General features: G+C 39.1%; 1 protein-coding gene across 1 annotated transcript in view; it reads left to right on the top strand.

Moving 5' to 3' along the window:
- XPO4 (exportin 4) overlaps positions 1-18,541 on the top strand; it is an 81,921-nt gene that overhangs the window by 23,108 nt on the left and 40,272 nt on the right. The window contains exons 2-6 of the mRNA XM_080374604.1: positions 1,716-1,821; positions 4,182-4,323; positions 4,584-4,722; positions 16,426-16,542; positions 17,332-17,485. Coding sequence (XP_080230730.1) covers positions 1,716-1,821; positions 4,182-4,323; positions 4,584-4,722; positions 16,426-16,542; positions 17,332-17,485 — 658 coding nt within the window. The remainder of the gene's footprint in view (positions 1-1,715; positions 1,822-4,181; positions 4,324-4,583; positions 4,723-16,425; positions 16,543-17,331; positions 17,486-18,541) is intronic.

The raw sequence follows: 18,541 nt of genomic DNA, 5'->3' as shown, positions 1-18,541 counted from the left end.
CTGTGATCTTATCCCCAGAGCTGGTAAGAGCTGTTCTGCATACATTCACATCACTGTCCAGGGAGATCCTATCCTCAAACTGGCTATAGAGCAGAGCAGGTTTGTGAAGGGACAGAGCACTTATTCTGTATCCACAAGGCTTTTTTGCAGCCACCTTCCTCTGCTACTTATTTTACTCCCTTCACAGGCATTCGTGGTACCTGCACAGGAGAGTTTGTGAGAGTCAGAAATTTGCTGTATAAGAAGGAGCACAATTGTTTATTAGGACCCCTTTGATCCAAGGATCAGCAGCCTGCTTTTCCTTGCTTCATTTACTCAAATTATTGAGTTTTAAATCTGTAGTGTTATTTGCTCATATTTGAATCTTTTGTCATCTTGTCTTTTGTCAAGGATGAAAGAATTACATCTGTTTTGATATGTTTTATTTACTGGAAAATATTTCACTTAAGTTAAAATCTTGGTCTTTATGCTAAGCTCTTTGTGCTTTTATTCCCAAAGCAGTGGATATAAATCAAACCCAAAAGATACCTGATACGCACACATTCTCTGCAAATTGCTAGGGTCAGGACTGGAATTTGGAGTTTGGAAGTTCAGCTCAAGTTCAATAACCTACATTGTCACCTTGACCCGGCTCTGCAGTTTGTATGCAATCTTTCTACATGTGCACGTTCCTTTCTCAAAGGTGCATCAGTTCAGCCTATGCTGCCTTGCGGTATCAGTCCCCTGTAAGAGTATTTTGTGCCGTGTGCTTGTTCAGATAAAACCCAGATATCAGATACCGGAGAATATTAGTGGCAAAAGTGGAGAGCAGTGTGGTGGTGTGAGCTGCTGGCATTTTTGCAGGGTTGGTTTTACCTTGTTGGGGTAGCGGTAGGGGATCTTGGGGGTTGCTTGATGAGGTGAGGGTGTAACACTGGTGGTTAGGTCTCATCTGTGCTCCATAGGTGATACCCCACCTCACAGTAGTCCAGGTTGCTATGCTAGTTTCATGCTTTACCTGTTGTTGATTTTCAGATAGAAACCACCATGGAGCTGGTTTTAAGCAGCAGTGGAGCAGCAGGTGTTACCTGAGCAGCCAAGGTGCCCGTGATGTAAGGGGCTGGGTATATAAGGGGCTGTGGCGGTGGGGAACTGCCATAGCCATCCTCAAATGGGTTGACTGCTCTCTTCAATCAGAGCCTTTGCTCAGTCGTTAGGATGTCACTTCTAACGTTAAACACTAGAGGGTAGTATGTTACTGCCAATACTTTATTTTAGACCGTATCCGTAGTCATTTTTTAATCCCTTGAATTTATTGTACAATTCAGTATTTTAAAACAAATTTAGAACTAAAGAAAAAATAGTGCTTTATTTCTGTAACTGAGTGTGTGTAGTAGCGTTTAGTGGTGTGCAGTGATATTTTTTGAGTAGAAAAAGGAGGGGGTTGAATTTAGATCTCCTTTTTATTTTTCATCAGAAGCATTATTAGGAACACAATACTTAACATTTATTCACTCTCTGCCTGAAGTCTCAGTATTCACACTTAAGTGCACATGATATAAATACAGTGGTATATAAGAAGAGGCCATGACAGAGAAAGAGCAGGCAGTTTTACCAAGAGATACTTGGGTTTGATGTTTAACAAGGCAAATATCTGTAAGTTCATGACATTGTTCATATATATTTACAATCAGGATGGGGTTTTAGTGCTTGAATAACTTTTTTTTTTCTTTCAGGCACCACCTTCCATGGTCAATAATGAGCAACGCCAACATGCTGAGCACATATTCTTATCATTTAGAAAATCAAAATCACCATTTGCTGTTTGCAAACACATTTTGGGTAAGTTCTAATAAATGAAGTTAAGCATATAGCTGTGGCTGTTTTGATAACTGGCATGGTGCTGTTCTTCTGCAGCCTAGAATATGAACATCAGTTTTGATTTTGATGAGGGGTGCTTTTTGGTGGAGGGTGAAGCTTATTGGTGCCCTTCTTGATTTTATTTCTGGCAGCTCTAAAGCTGTACGATGTAACTACATGCAGCCAAGTTCCTAAATGGATTTAATAGATTCAGGTTTCCTCTGGGACCGCATGGGGCAGGTTTTTCCTGGCAGCGTAGGTTATTGTGATGCTGAGACCTGGAACTGAGAGACTTTTCCCCAAAACTTTGTGCTTCTTGAGTAAATGTTTGTACCGTCTGGACAGAAAGAACAGCTAGTTAAGCCTTGGGATTTGAGAAGGGAGGCACAGGAATTATAAAATCAGGAACCAGGGAAGGGACACAAGCTGTTTGTAATGAAGAATGAAAGAGTTGAAGTGTACTGAAGTAATGTTTGCCGGTAAGGATGGGCAGCAACCAGAGCATAAGAATAGATTGCTTTAAAAAGAAACAGGAAAAAAAAATGGTCATGACAGGAGCTTGAATGGAGGTAGAGAAAGATAGCAAGGATGTTGATTGTGTTTGTGGAAGGAAAGGTGTATGAGTGATACAGGGAGGGCAATGGAAATGATGAGTGTAAAGAAAAAGGGGAACAGTCACTACCATTCAGTTTGTTTAAAAACCTGGAGTTCAACCCAAGAAGCATGAGGCTCTTACGTTCTTCTGCTATAAGCTTATAGCTGTTAAAAGCTGGCAAAACTTGTCCTGCCTTTCTTTAGCAACTTCATGTAGAGGATAAGGGTACTTGGATTAGTTACAAGCTCACACTGCATGCTGGAGGTCTGTGCTGTTAAGGATTGCAGCTGTGCACCTGTGGTACTTGATGCAAAGGAGAAATTCCATCCTTTCCTTTTCTTAATAGCATTCTTTTTTTATGTGAGCTTTGTACAGTTTGAAAAGCCAAAGATCCAGCAGTTAAGAAATGTCAGAACTAAAATCCCATGCAGGAATAATTTGGCTCATTTTTATGTGTGTTAGACATACACATTAATCTTCAATTAAGTGGTTCCTTAGTTTTTCCAAATTAAGCTAAGTAGATTTCAAGGTGGTTTATTTTGATTTGTGTGTAGCTGTGTAGGGTTTAGATTTGAAGGCTGATTAAATTACTTAATATTTAAGCAAATTAGCCATTATCTTGAATATAGAACTTGCATATAAAGGAAATGTGTATTATAAACTTGTATGTTTATAATCAGGGAAAAAAGGTCTGTTTTGTAGTCATTTAAAGCCCATCATCTTGTGACCAAGGTTTTTTTAAACAAACCAAGTTTTTCCTAGTCCTTGCAAGTTGCTCGCCATAGCTCAAACTCCACTTCTTGTTTGGGAATTTTATTTCACCACTTCGTATTTTATGCTTTTGCCACCATGTAGCTACACCCTTTTTGAATGTTCTTTCTGTGTTTCAACACATTCTGAGCTCTGTGGAAAACATGCTACTGATATGCTACCTGTTCTTTCTAAATTAAAAATTTTAAAAGGAAAAGAACAAAAAAAAAAGTCTTTGTAGCATTCTATCATCATATAAATTAAATTCAGATTCTGGGGTTTCTCTTTAAATCATACTTTATCATAGTCACAGAAACTGTTACCTTTCTATGTAACATCTTTTTCTACTTTCTTTAGTGCATCTATATACAAAGCAATTAGATATTCAGATAATAAGGGCTAATTATTCCTACGCTGTGATTGGAAGTTATATTTTGATTACCTTGAGATAAATATGGAAGCTTGAACATGATGCAGAAAACCTTGAATACACCAGTATGTAAACCTTTTGCTTTGATAATTAAACACAGATGTCATCTTTAGGTGTAAGTGGACTTGCTCCTCATTACCATCCATAAAATATATGTAATGTTATGCACTGTTGGTTCTAAAGGCAAGCACACAAATGATAGAGGACTCCAGTTCTGGCATGCCTGTCAAATTAGTCATATCTTAATGTATTGGGACTAAATATATAATCTTTTTTTTTGTTCCACAGTTGTGTTAGCATTCTTATTCCTGATCTTTGGCCAGTCTCCTTGGGCAGCCAACTTTTCTTCCCCTTTTAATATACTTTATTAATACCAGACAATTTGATAATTGGGTTATTGATTATTTTTTCCCCCTTTTGAGTTGTGAATTCTTTGTTTTCATAGTGACAAAATTCCATTCAATAATACATAATAGTAAAATCCATTAATTTTTTTGTTGGAAGTGCATAGAAGCTACATATGTATTCGTCTACTGATGCTCAAGTTTCCTTTGTTTTTCCCCACAGAAACTAGTAAAGTGGACTATGTCCTTTTTCAAGCTGCTACAGCGATAATGGAAGCAGTTGTAAGAGAATGGATTCTCTTGGAAAAAACTAGCATTGAGTCACTGCGAACATTCCTTCTAACCTATGTCTTACAAAGGCCTAAGTAAGTATAGAAAACATACGTCTGAACATCTGGGATTTTGCATAAAGTCTGGGTTATCCTTTTGTTTCCCAGGGTAGCAGCAGAAGATCATTTCAACAATAATTTATCTTCCATTCTTAACACTTAGTTGACTTCTGTAGAGCTGTCAGCTTTCCCTTATGAATTCACACAAAATGTTTGAAAAATAAACGTGTTTAAAATTTTATTGAGAGTTTATGTTCAGAATTATTTGCAAATTATTTTTGCTATGTTGTTTACAGCCTTCAGAAGTATGTTCGGGAGCAGATTCTCTTAGCAGTAGCGGTGATAGTGAAACGGGGATCATTAGACAAATCAATTGACTGCAAAAGCATTTTTCATGAAGTCAGCCAGTTGATCAGCAGTGGTAACCCCACTGTGGTAAGTGTTTTACTTTTTTTTTTTTTCTTCAAAATTTAAGTGATCTGTATCAGCAGTGCAAGTTATATACTTAGTGACTATAAAATCTTGTATACTTTTATCAAAAATTTTAAATTAGTGATTAAGTTAATAGCTATTCAAGCAATCATTTACTAAGTCGGAGGTTTTTGAATAAGAATATGTTGGGACTGGGAGTAGTATGTGTAGTTCTTTAGTACACAATTACATCATATTTTTTAGGGAATAGGTTTCTTTGAATAGCTGCTTTAGGTGCCATGAGCATTGTGGGTTTTGTTTCTCTGGATTTCTTTAATAAAACAGCATGCTCTAAAATGGGTTTTCTGTTAGCTAGCAGGTTTGTTACACGCTGTTCCCCTTTCATCTGTGCAATGCTGTACCCTCCTGTGGCTCAGCTGTTGGAATGGGCTATGGAGCAAGAGAGATAGGTCTCTGCTGTTCTCTGGGTGACGGGTAGGTGGAGAGAAAGGGGTGTGAGGAAGTAAAACCTGGAATGGAAATACAAAACTTACTCTAGATTTAATGTCATACTACTAGGGGTAAGTGTTACCTTCCATACTGAGCTCAAAGTGGAAACAAGGTGTCCAATATCTATCTATGCATTTAGTGAGATTCCGTTTGCTATGCCAGGAGATAAGTTTAGAATAGGTCATAATAGAGGCATGCAACTAGAGATTAAAGAGAGGTGATTTTTCTCCTAGCAAATGAAGATTGAAGAGTATGTATATTCCATGCTGAAACTTTAACTGAAGCTTTTCTCAAACAAAAACCTTGGGGGAACTGGCTCATAACGTTGCTGAGCATTTAGAGCACCAGTTGTACTAGATGTAAGTGGCAAAAGTTTAACTGAAAATTCGATCAAAGTGTGCTAGTAGTAATGCAGCTCGTGTCATAGTCCTAAAAATAGTGTGTCACCTCTGAGCACAGTGATATCCCTCCAGGGTGTGGAAATTTTAGTTACACTTGTAAACCTTGATTTCAGAGTTATTTAACTTAAGGAGAGCATTTTAGCCTTTTCGTTGTGTGTAATTTGGGTGGAAATGGGTATTTATTTAGAACAGTGCTGAGTTCCTGCTTTTTTCCAGGAAACATAGCCTTGTTATTAAAATGGAGTTACAACTGAGGTTTTCAGGTTTTATGGATGCCAGTGTGTATGCTTATGTAGTACGATTTTTCTGTAAAGATACAAGAATGGAGTAAATGGAAACCTGGATGTTGACGGAGAAGTTCGCTTTGAACCAGCTCTTGCACAGTCCAACTTACACAGTTGTATTCTGTGCATGCACTAGTACACGGACACACTACGCTGACCACAGCATTCAGCCACCTAAGGCTGCCAGCTCCGAGGATATCATCCCAGGCTTGCTGCAGAACAGCTTGTTGCAGAGGAGCTCTGGCTGGGGGAAGGGGCAATATTTCACTCTCCTCCACGTTCTGCTTGCTGCCACCATACAAAGACCAAGTTTGGCTCACGTTTTTATTTCCGTTTATCCATGTCTCTTCACAAGTACTTTCTCCATAGTTTCTCCAAAGTATTTGTGCTCAAGTTTTACAAATGGTATTGAAAATGTCTTGAGTATATAATGGTGTTTTCTATTCTGGTATTGACTTACTAGCAAAAAATCAGTAGACACGTGATGCTGCTGGAACATCTTTTCTGTAAGGCACAGTATACGTTTGTTAGTCTTTGGCAAGCTGCTTATAAACACATGCTCCCTTATATGTATGAGGTTTTATGTTATAGTTCTCATTCATAAGTGTTCTTGTAATTTTCTGAGACTTTGCTGCAAGAGAAACTTTGGTACTGGCACAGCTTCATGTGACCCAGGACTTGGTATACGCAATAATAAGCCATAATAAAGCTGTGTGTTAGCATGTCACAACTGAGCTCTGAGTTGGGTTCAGGGCATGCCTCTTGTATAAGTGTATAATAATTTTGAAAGGTTGTATGAAATAACTCATACAATGAACTATCCACCTATCTTTTCAAATACGGATGGGTGTTCTTTTATTCATGTCCCTGTAGCGGTCAGCCTCGCCCATCAGGCCATGGGGAACCACGATAGTGCAGCTGCCTTGTGGAGTCTCAGCTAAGGGTGCTTCAGCGTATGGTGTGAAGCTAAGGGAGTGGTACTGCTTTCAAGATTCAGGATGGTGCCATGCAGCGTCACAGATGTTTCTGCACTTCACTGGACAGTTATTTGTATCAGTTATAAAAACACGCCTCCATCCAAGTCAGGGAGGAGGCTGGGGTTTGAGTGCTGGGAGACATCAGCAGATGTTTTTCAGCCCTCTGTTCCTCCCTGACTCCTACTTTTTGTTGACGCATCTTTCCTGTGATGTGATGTACACCCTTGCCTCCAGCCTTGTACACTCAAGCTTCAGAAGTCTTCTCATCTTTTGTGACTCCTAATTCTCTGTTGAGTCTCTTGGTCACTTTCTGTATCCTTCCCAGACTTTTGCTCTCTGTTTCCTTTTACCTGCTGCTCACCCATTTATGTCCTCCTACCTGAGGTTCACTCCAGCAGCTGGGAAGTAACATATGGAGTCAGCAGCAGATCACTTCATATTTAAAAATGTTTAAGGCTCACAAATGTGGCTCTTACCTGTTGATAATGGCTTTCTACAGCAGTTTGTAATTGAGAGAAAATCCTTTTTTAAGAAGCGAAATGGTCTCTTGCCTCTTCCTGCTTGCTTTCTCCTCTCTGCTGACTCTGACCCTTCTTTATCTTACAAAAATGAAGTAGATACTTAATCTTTTCCATTCCTTGCAACTCTTCATCCAGTTCCTGTCAGACATCTGTAATAGCTTTGTGTTTGTTAAGCACTCATGCTGCATGAAATCTTTGGGACTCTTCAGTAACATCTTGTCAGGGTCAGGTCCTGAAGGTTGGTTTAATAAGGACAGCAGTGACTGTAGATGGTCGTGAGTCTTTTGTATGTGTCCTTTTGCAGTATTTGATATGCTTGATACCATAACTTCTTCAGTGATAGTTAAAAATACCTTTAGAAATGGGTGTATTTTGAGGATGGAACTTGAAGGTACATGAATAATGTTGTGGCAGATGGTCAAGACTAATAGGTGAACTGTTGAGAATGAAAAAATGAAAAGGAGATTGGAAGGAAGAGGAGAGAAGTAGTGATGAGAGGAAGAAAGTGGGCAGGAGGTGAAAAAGATGACTTTAGTATCGAGTAATCTCTCTTAATAGTGGAACACTGTGTACGTGTTAAGGAAGTAACGGGGCACTAAGGAGAGGTAATATTAGAGGGATGGGAAGGATGTGTGGTTAGAGCCAGGATTTGAACCTGGAGCTTTGGCTCCTGCTGCTGTTTCTCTGCAGTATGGACCTTTATGGATCTTGTGGAAGAAAACTCTGTCTGAGAAGGGAAAGCAAACTGCAGAGGGTCTGGCTGCCTATTAACTTATAAATAAGTTAGGGTAGTAATCCTCCGGGAGGAAAAGGATTAGCTTTGGAGCTCCTGGTTTTGTTTTTCCTGGCTCCTCCTGTAACATTGATACAAGCCATCCTCCTGCTCATGAAGGGGAGTCTGTAATCTTCCTCCAATAGCAATTTCAGGACTTCTTTTCAAAACTTTCATCTCTGGTGGAGAACAGAGGTTCTGGCAGTAGACGCAGTGTCATAGGAAGATCTTAAAATGCTCTTAAAATGCAGAAAAATACATGTTTTCTGTTGCTGATTTCAAGATTTTGGAGAACTGTTTGGGCCAAGTTCTCAGCTGTAAATGCCTTCAATTTCTTGGCCTTTTTGTGTTAAATTGCATAGCTGAAGTATTTTGTTTGTCCTTCATCCCTGCCAGAAGGACAGCAATCCTGGCAGCTAAGATGATTGATTCCCAGGAGGAGGAGCTGGTCTGCACGTGAACACAATCAGATGGACTTTGTTTAAAACTGGGCTAAGATACGGGTCACACTTTGATTCCTTACAGAATACAGGCAGGCAGATGCAGAGGGGTCCAACTGCTGTAGACCTGACATGGGACTGGGAAGCAACAGAAGCTGTGTTTAATATCATGAGTGCAGAGTAGAATGTATTCTAATACAAAGCTCCATACATGAAGCCTAAATTTTTCTGTATATGCAAGAAGACTTGTCAAAACTTACTGGAAAAGCTCCGGAGTCCTAACAGTTCCTTCTCTCTTAAAATCTGTAGATCTGTTGTTCTGGTTCCCAGTGTTCATGGTTGGGCTAGAGAGGAGACTGAGATGCTCCAGGTTACCTGAAACTGCTGAGGAATGTGCTGTGGGTGGGTTTCATGTGAATGGTAGGGAATATTAATAAGTGGAACTTTAGGCATTCATCTCTATTGAAATGAATAATAAAGACCAATAATGCTGCATAGTTAACTAGTCACATTTATTTAATATTCATGGTTCTTATTTCTGTTCTTTAAGAGGAATTTTACTTCTGGATCTCTGTCTAGGTGTTGCTGTCTCATGTGGTAGGGTAGGAGTTGGAAAGACTCTCATTTTGACAAAAACATACATATTATTTCCCCCCCTCTACCCTCAGCTGTATCTTCTGGTCTAATAAAATTATTACCTTGTCCTATGAACCTTACTGCCCTTGAGACATTTTGAGTATGAAAAACAGATGGTAAACCAGGATGTTTAAGCTGTTTCCTTCATGCTGACAAGTGCTCTATAAATGCCTAAGTTAGTGTGTTAAAAATTGGCTTGGAATTTTAGGGATCCAGAAACTACTTCAAATATGAGGTTAAAACTCAAAAATGTGAGAGAACTTTAAAACATAAGTATTTTTTAGTAGCTGTATTAACAAGGATGCCTTTTAAAAGTTCGCAATTTTTTTGTTCTGTTTCCTTGAAAGAGAGCTGAAAGAGAGCCTACTTTACCGAAAATGCAGTACAGCAAGAATGCAGCTTAGTTGCTTAATAACTTCACTATTAGAAATTGGTAGCTTCCAGTATTATCATTCACAATAGAGCTACAATTTCAAAGACCAGGCTGGGAAGTGAGGAGCTGTGATCCAGCGGAGAGATGTGTGCCACCTTTTCTATGCATGGCATCCAAGGACTCTTCATTTCCTCAATTCTCCTGCCTCATGAGCTGTGCAGGTGTGGAGGCCCTCACCTGTAGGCTTCAGAGACTCACTGAGAAGTAAGAGATTATGCCTTTCCCTGTGTTACACCTATAGTTCTTTTATTACTGTGGTGGCACGCAAATAAACAGGCTTGAAGGGAAAAGCCTCTTTAAGAAATTTATTGACCCTAGCAGCTGGGTCTTTAGTCACTCTTCCTCTCAGAAGTACTGCCCTTCTGAATATATACATTCCATAATAAACTAGATCTGTGTGGGAGTCTACTTAAAAACAACCAGCCTTCTCCCTCCTTACCTCTTCTCCCCCCCGCCCTTTAAACAGATCTGCTGTGGAGCACAGCCGTGTAATGCAGCTCATTTGGCATAGCTGGCAGTGTGGCAGGTAGAAGCAGGCAAGAAGGCACTGGGAATGAGTACTGGGAAAAGGGGGGGGAGAAGGGACACCTGCCTGTCAAAGAGCACTTGTCAGGGTGATGTATGTTTAAAGCTGGGCGATGCTGATGGTGAGCTGCATAGCTAGCCTTACTATTCATTATTTTGAATTTAATTGAAGGTCTTGGATTTGTTCATGCAGCTAATGTAGGGATGAAGACTCAACTGGTGCCTTTCAGACAAGAACCTGGAGAAGGATATGTTTCCTTCAGATAAATGGTTTTCAGACCATCACTTTTTTTGGATGAGTTTCGGTTTGTTTTTTTTTCCCTCCTCCTGATTTTTGCTTCACAGCTTCACCTGTCCCCAGAGAAACAAACGCATGTCTTGCACCCTGTGCTCCAGCAACCTCTGCCTGGACCTCTTCCATTATTAGTAGAGGCTGCTACTTCCCTTCTCTCTTTGGCCAAAGACTACATGCTTCACATGCCACAAGATCATCTTCCTGTGGCCCCCAGTGATTCGCAGAGGAATTGGTTTTCTCTTTCTCAGCTCAGCCTTGGGGGTTTCCCTTGCTTGGTTTGCCTGGTTCCCCCCAGGGAAGGGAAGCAGGGTCTCTTGCCTGTTATGCTACTGTAGGTGCTGTGTTAATCTGGTGATGCTTGTCTGTCTTTGCAGAGTGGCGGAGGGGGAATGGAAGGAAAGGGGTGCATTGCCTAGCCAGTCCTTTATTGCTGACAGCACAAAGCTGCAGCTGTGGGTCCTATTCCTATCATCCTGTCCCTGCTCTACAGCTTTTTTCCACCAGTTGGCTCATTTGGGAAGGAGCAAACAGATAAAATCCAGTGGGTTCTTCCTGGTGCTTGAATATATTTCTTCAGAACATATATTAGTTTTCTTTGGTTGGGAACTTTCAATTCCTGGGATGTTGTCCCTACCCCTCCATTGCAGTACTCACGAGTTGAAAAGTGTGAGTGGCCCCCAGTTACTCTGTGTACATAATAGTATTTCTTTTGGTCCTGTGGCCATCCTGTTAACCTTTCCATTTGGAGTTTAGATTTAGTAAATTTAGATACCCCAAAAATGTTAGCAAATACAGTTGTACTTATTCAAAGAAGTTAGAGAAGGAAGCCTTTCATTAAAAAAATCACTTGGTAAAATTGCTTTTGACACACTCTTACTACAGAATTTTATCACCTAGGAGCAGCACAGCAAATTCTGCCTTTGATAGATTTACTCATTGATTCTTCCTGCTCTTGTGCAAGTTAAATTAGGTGGTTTAGGATTTTATTAAATGCTTCTTGGTTTCAGTAACAGAGTTTACATTATATGGATGGAGACAAGAAGTACTCTAAATGCATATTCAGCCTGGCAGTGATCTTAACGTAACAAGGTAGATGGTATGATTTGCTCTGTTCAGGCAAGACCTTTATTCTTTTCAATGTATTTACTCATTTTTTCTGTAGGTTTAAATGACAGTTGCAGAAGGCGGGGGGGTGGGGCAGGGCATTGCATGATACTTCAGGTTTTGTAGTAAAATGAATGATTTAATCAAACCTCTGACAACCTAGCTGTATATCTGGTCTGAATTTCAAATCAGAGGAAACATTTTTGGTGTTGGTAGTTAATTCTGCTTTCTCTGTTGGTTTTTCTGCCTCAGAGCTGCTGTACCACATGTCCATTTTTTCCTAAGCTGTACTTGAACTCTTCCTTTCAGATGCTTTGTAACCTAACTACCCCCAAATGAAGCAGTTCACTTATTCCATGGGCAGTCCAGGCACAAGTGTGAAATCCCTTCAAACACTATGGCTTTAACTTTTGTTATAGGGGACATTCCATTTGGAGGAATAAGTTGCATTTACCTTCTGCATCTGAGTTTTATGAACAACATATAAATGTTGTTTGCTGTTAAAATGGTGCATGGTCTGTGTTTTATTAGAGTAATTTGAAAAGAAAACCACTAAAACGATGTTACTACTGGGTGTCTGATTGCCAAGTTAATCTCTTATCACAAGTCCCATTGATCTTCTGTTTGAGCAGCTGAGAGTCTATTTTATGTATAGCGATCTTTCATAAAGTTTATTCCTGGTAATAAAGCTAACTGGGGTGAGTGCCAAGCTATTCTCAGAGGCAGTCTGCTCTCGGCAAGAGAAGTATTTTATTTTGTTAGATGGGGTTATTGTTTGGGTATGTACTTGTGGCAGAACTGGTGAAATTGCTAGCGAGTGAGTCAAACTAGGTTCAGAGGTGTACTCTTACTGGTATGAAGTTAATGGCATTACTGCGCAATAGACATTCAGATCTGACTGTTAATATGATGCCCAGAGTCACGTGCATTTTCTACTTATTACTGTATGGTATTACTAAATTGGATTGTTAATCTCTTCTGTGGCATGGCAAAAACCTTTAAAAAAGCACACTACAAAACAACAAAAAAACCCACTTTCACCCTAGAAGTTTTTATGTATTATGTGCATTCAATTTGATTGTGTAAGAGGAAGTAATTTTTATTTCACAGAGCACAACTGTATTGGTTTACCTGAAGTTGTTGTTTCTATGTTTTTGAAATCTTTCTTCTAGTAGCCTACATTTGTGTTGAAGTACTTAATGTCTTGAAACCAAACACGTGTAAATTTAAAAAAATGGATTTTAAAGTATTAGTAGTTAACCTTCTGTAAAGTTACTTTTCTTAAAGTAAAATCTTACTTTTCTTAAAGTTTAAAGCTTTGTTCCAGAATTTCTGAAGTATTACTGTGTATTCAGAAGAGTTCAATAGATGGCAGGGCACATGTTCTTTTGAGCCAATTAGTTTGCCATTTTCATATGAATATTAACAATCTTGCTGCTATGCACCACAATCTAAAAATTCCGATGGTCTTATGGCAGGTTTGGGAAGCAGTAGTGGTTTTGTGTGCAGCTTTATGCAAATGCTTGACATTGCAAGGGCAGGTTGCAGGTCTTGATCTGTTCCTCTGCTCTTGTCAGCTAAACTCCCGGGGGCTGGCACCTGCCTTCTAGGACGCTAATCTCAAGCAATCTCCCCTCAGCCTGTTGTTGCGGTAAATTAGTGGCCAGTATCTTACCTTTGGTCTTCTCCTGCTCTGCTGACCCGGATATGTGGGAGTACTTACAATTTGTCATGGACTCAAGGGGTAAGCGCAGGTGTAGATAGTCACAGGAGGACATGGATGTGCCTGTAATGCACACAGCACACTTGGGATGGTGAGGGAATGGGGCAGGATTTGCACCCCAGGTACTGAAACACCAAGATGAGAAGGAACTGGTGGGATCCTGGAAATTCAGTGAGAAGGAGGAAAGCAAAGGGATGTAGTGTGGCCTGATGTTCCTTGTGAGCTAGGCTATTGGGGAGAATAAAGTGTGTAAATCTCTAGTAACATTATGCTGCTTTCATGCTCAGAGCAGGTACTGATGACAAAACTAGCTGGAATAGCTCTCGTTAAAGTCAGGGGGACAGGTCACTGTTCAAGCTGCTTTAGCAGGGTCTGAGCAGATTCCGTTGGCCTAGCTGCATCCATTGCCCTTTACATCTTTGAAGAGATTTCTTTACCATCAGTCATAAAATTTAACCTTTCTTTTAAATTTCTCCTTGAAATCAGAAGTAAAGCACGCAAAAAAAAATCTGGAACACAGTCTTACCATGCAATAGCACATTACTATCCAGACAGAAAGCATGAATTATTATGTACCATATAAACAAAGTAGAGAAAATGGAAGGAGAAAATATCTGTTCTTTCAGCTGATACTAATTATTTGTAATCACAGTGGAAACAAACATTTTTTTTTTCTTATTGCTCCTTACCTGTCATTCAACCTTACTGATTTATTCTCCAGTAATAGGCAACCAACTGCAAGTGATAGGTAGTCTGCATCACTGCGCTGCCTGTCCTGTGGTCATCTGGATGGTGGCGTGGTGTGAAGGCCTTTTCATGATAAAGCAGAAGCAGCTTAGCTTTAGCCAGGCTGTTGTACTACTGTAGTCATTAATACCACACAGTAATTGTGGTATGCTATAGAGCATCAAACTGTACAGATCTGTAATTGCAACTAATGATGTCCTTCCATCATGGCTTCTCCGAGCTGAAAAGTATCAGTGTGTCAGTAATTCAAGCATCAAATAAAAGCCTGTGTTTTAAAAGTATTAAGAGAGCCTTGTGAGACTTCTGCATCTCCTGGCACATAATGAAATTGGGCAGTGTGCTCTGGCAACTTTGCAGTATTCCTTTAAAAAACATGTATTCTTACCTGAAGCATTGTTTTAGATCCAAATTCAGATTTTTTGTTTTTTTATAGTTTGGCTTTTTTCCCCACTCAGATTAATTATTTTCATATGGAACTTCTAATGTTGGATTTAAAACTCAGTGCTAGCCTGCACTGAGGGGTTTTTTTTATATTGGATCAAATCTGGGTTTCCTTTAAATAATTAATTATTGTGTAAATAGCTTACACAGAAATTTGGAAATAAAATACTGAAATGTTTGAGCTAATTGGAAATATTTCTAAGTCTAATATAGAACTGACAAAATTGCACTTTTATGGGAGTAAAGTGTGATGCTGTTTTTCGCTGGCTAAACATTGCTTTTATCATATGTGACATGTGACAGTGGTGACTGTAGATGAGAAATAGTCCACTTGAAATAAATAGTTATTGCTTTAAAATGGGAAAGCTTGGATTTATCAACCGATCAGCAATATGCTGGTCTGCTGTACAGCTTTATTATACAGTAGAAGAGAAAACTCATATACTATCACAAAGCCACTATGTTTGATCGGTCTGGGACTTATTTGGCAAGTAAGAATGTTAATTTAGTGTATACTGGCTAAGATAACTAGTTGTCTGGGGGGTCAAGGTACTGACTTCAGAGGCATTTCTGAACAAAGATGTTGCAGTTGGTGGGTGGATGGCACTGGTCTCAGCTGTTGTATGAGCTTGCATAAATAGTATCATCTCCACTTTAATCTTTCGGGTGTTCAGAGGTAGTGTGCATATTTCTGTTTAACCCCTGGACACTTGCTGGCATGCATGACCCTTTAACAATTCCTATCCCTCTGTCCATCCCTGGCACCTTGGCTCCAAACAGTCTGGGAGGATAGCCAGTAATTTTGAAGTTTTTTGTTAAGAACATCTCTTTAACAAAAAGCGTTTTCATTTCAATGGTATAAACTTGCTGTTGTGCTTGTTACAGTGGTATATGGCACACTTCTAAAGTACGACTTGCATCTCCACTGTATGATATTTACTGCCCTTTGTGTGTAATGATTAGTAAAAAAAAAAATACATTACAACTGGTGATGATGGTTACTGGACTTTGGCATCAGGAAAAAAAGCTTTTTTTTTAGTACAAAAACTAGCAACAAAGGCTGGAGCAGTGTGTTTCATAAAGGAAAGTTGGATTGTAAGCTGCGTTTCTGGATAAGCATTTGATTTACCTTACCTTAAATTTTGAGAAAGAAAAAGATACTTAAACCTTCAATCTTCATGGATCTGTCTCTTTAACATTAATGGGCCTTTTTCTCAGCAATTTTTATATTGCTTCAAAGATGTTGTTCTAACAGAGTAGTTTTAAAGGTTATTTCTGAGGCTTGTGGATGCTGTGCTTTGGAGGGAAGTATCTAAAAGCTTTCAAGCATCAGAGCTTTCTGTGTATTCTTTTTTGTTTATTTTGGTGGGGGAGAAGGAAAAGATGTAATAGATGGTGTGTTGACATAAAACAGGTGGTTTTGACTAGTTTTTCTCACTTTTGGTGGTATACTTTTAATCATGATCAAATATCAACATGGTAAGTGTAGCAAATGCAAAGAAGGGCCAAAACAAACTTCAGAGTGACCTGAACTATTAGATCAACAGAAATAAGTGGAAACTGAATCTTCCATGAAACTAATACCTGGAAAGCCCTGTGCACAGGGAGAGCAAGTAAGCAGCAAGGCTGGGGAATGGATTGCAGTTAAGTTTATTTCCATTTTGTAGTGATGATCGCACAGGTGCTAGCATTTATATTGCTCGGATACTTTAATTTCTTTTGTATGGATGGAGCCTTGATGATTCCAGAGATGGTTCACCCAAGATACTCCTGAAAGTTTGACTTGTTCTAGTTTGTGTTAGAAGAAACTGAAGTAATAGTCGTAGAAAAATGCTAATAAAAAATTTAAGAACAACGTAGGTGGTATTACGTTATTGGACATCTCTTAGTTATATTATTCCCCCTTTTTTTTTTATAGCAAACTTTGGCCTGTTCCATTTTAACGGCGTTGTTGAGCGAGTTCTCAAGTTCAAGTAAAACCAGCAACATTGGACTAAGCATGGAGTTCCATGGTAACTGTAAACGTATATTTCAGGTAAACTAGTTCTGTATCAATATCTGCTACCTGTCTTTCCAAAATTTAAATATTGAGAAGCATAAGTACTTTGTTGTGCCAAGTGCATTCAGGTACAGTGTGTGCCTATCAGCATTTAATAGGACAAATATTATATTATAAATGCAGATACTGGCTACTTCAGGAAAGCTGATAATGTATTTTTAAAAAACTTTTTATCAAAAAGGTGCGGTCCCCTTTTGCCCATTTTATGAATGTAGAGCTACAGATCTTTATGTGGTTGGACTCTTTTAATTCCTTGGCTACCAATTGCAAACAAAACGAATACTCTGTGGAACAATGATAGTCTTAAATATAGCTTTGGTTTAAAGCCAAGGAGAGCTATGTATTTAAAAATATTATTGCAGATGGTGTAGTCTGGTTGTCTCAGATGTATTGTTTGGCCGGGCAGAAATGTTTTTGAAGGCATTGCTTTAAACTGTTGTGGAACAACTTACCAACCTTTTTTTCATGCCAAAGACCAACTCTCTCCTCCACCAGCTGTTAAAAACATATTGTTAAGTTTTTCTTTTAATGACTAGCATATATGAGAAAGGTGGGTTTTAAAACTTTTCTTATTCTTTACATACACAATATTCTGGCAAAAGTGCGGGGTGTGTTCCGACTGACAACTTCAGAATATTTTCTGTGTTTTAATGAAAAAGGGGTGAAAACAGAAAATTAATTTCTCTTTAGAAAAGTATTTATTTTTAATCAACATTTTAGTGACTGAGAGACTCTATTAATATATTATGTTCGTCCTGACTATAGGAGGACGATCTGCGGCAGATCTTCATGCTCACAGTAGAGGTACTTCAGGAATTCAGCAGACGCGAAAACCTCAGTGCTCAGATGTCTTCAGTGTTTCAGCGTTATCTTGCACTAGCCAATCAGGTCTTAAGCTGGAACTTCCTTCCTCCAAATTATATCCTTTTAATGTCAGGCCCTTTATTTCAGCTGACTTCTACAGGGTGATAAGTGAAGTCTTTGTGAGGAGAGAAAAATGTAAAACTTACAAGCCTTATATATATATATATAATCAGAGAGACAGATCTCCTTATATATCCTTGATCTATGTTTTCTTCCATTAGTGCTCTTGGTCGCCCCTGCTAACAGATGCTTACATACAGAAGCTGCTGTTGCTCTTCATTAAAGTTTTGAAGTATTTTATATAAAAGGCAAAGCTAATTCAGTTATGGGTTGATGGTCTGTCTGGTTGGTGCAGGGGAGAGGAGAAGTGTAACATGTTTTAGTGCAGAGCCAAATGGTGAAGAGGTCTGAGCTCTGTTGAATTTTTGTGCAGAGATCTGATCTGTCCTAATTTTCTCCCTCAGAGGAGGAGGGGGCAGGTAAATGCCCCATCATCTAGGAATGTGCATGCTCAACCAATGCCCCATAAAAGAGCATGGTCATATACTTTTTCTTCAGATCAAAGAAAACCTATTACACACTCTAGTATTTGTTAGCTGAGAGAAGAAATGGCATCTCCTTTTTAGGCAGGTACCACTGCTCCCATTTTGACATTTGTGATGTGTGCTGATTATGAAAGTCCAGAGAAAGATGGAGATGGAAAGTAGAGGAGAAAATAGAAATCAGAAGAAAAAACAGTCTTAGTGAGGGAGAGAAGAAAAAAAGATAGAAGAGTGCTCAGTCCAAAAAATGGGCTCGAAGAATGTTGTAGAAATAATCACATTCTCTATTTAATAGAGGGTTGAGACAGCACTTGCAGTTAAAACATTACAGTGCCTCTTTTAATAGCAAGATCATCTTTAAGATGCTCAGCAAACTTTCCAAGAACCAAATTTTTAAGCTGGCTTATAAACTTTTTTTTCTTAAAAGCCTTTGAAACTGCTGCTAAGTTATACTGCATGAATCTTGATGTTGCTTTCAAATCCACTGTAAAGGATTTGATTAGCTTTTCTGGTCTGACAGTCAGAAGGCAATATCTGTGTGTTTCTGTTGTCTTGATTCTGTTCAAAAA

This window comes from Falco punctatus (genome assembly GCF_963210335.1).
Source record: "Falco punctatus genome assembly, chromosome: 2".
Lineage (NCBI taxonomy): Eukaryota > Metazoa > Chordata > Aves > Falconiformes > Falconidae > Falco > Falco punctatus.
This window is presented reverse-complemented; position numbering and strand designations above follow the sequence as displayed.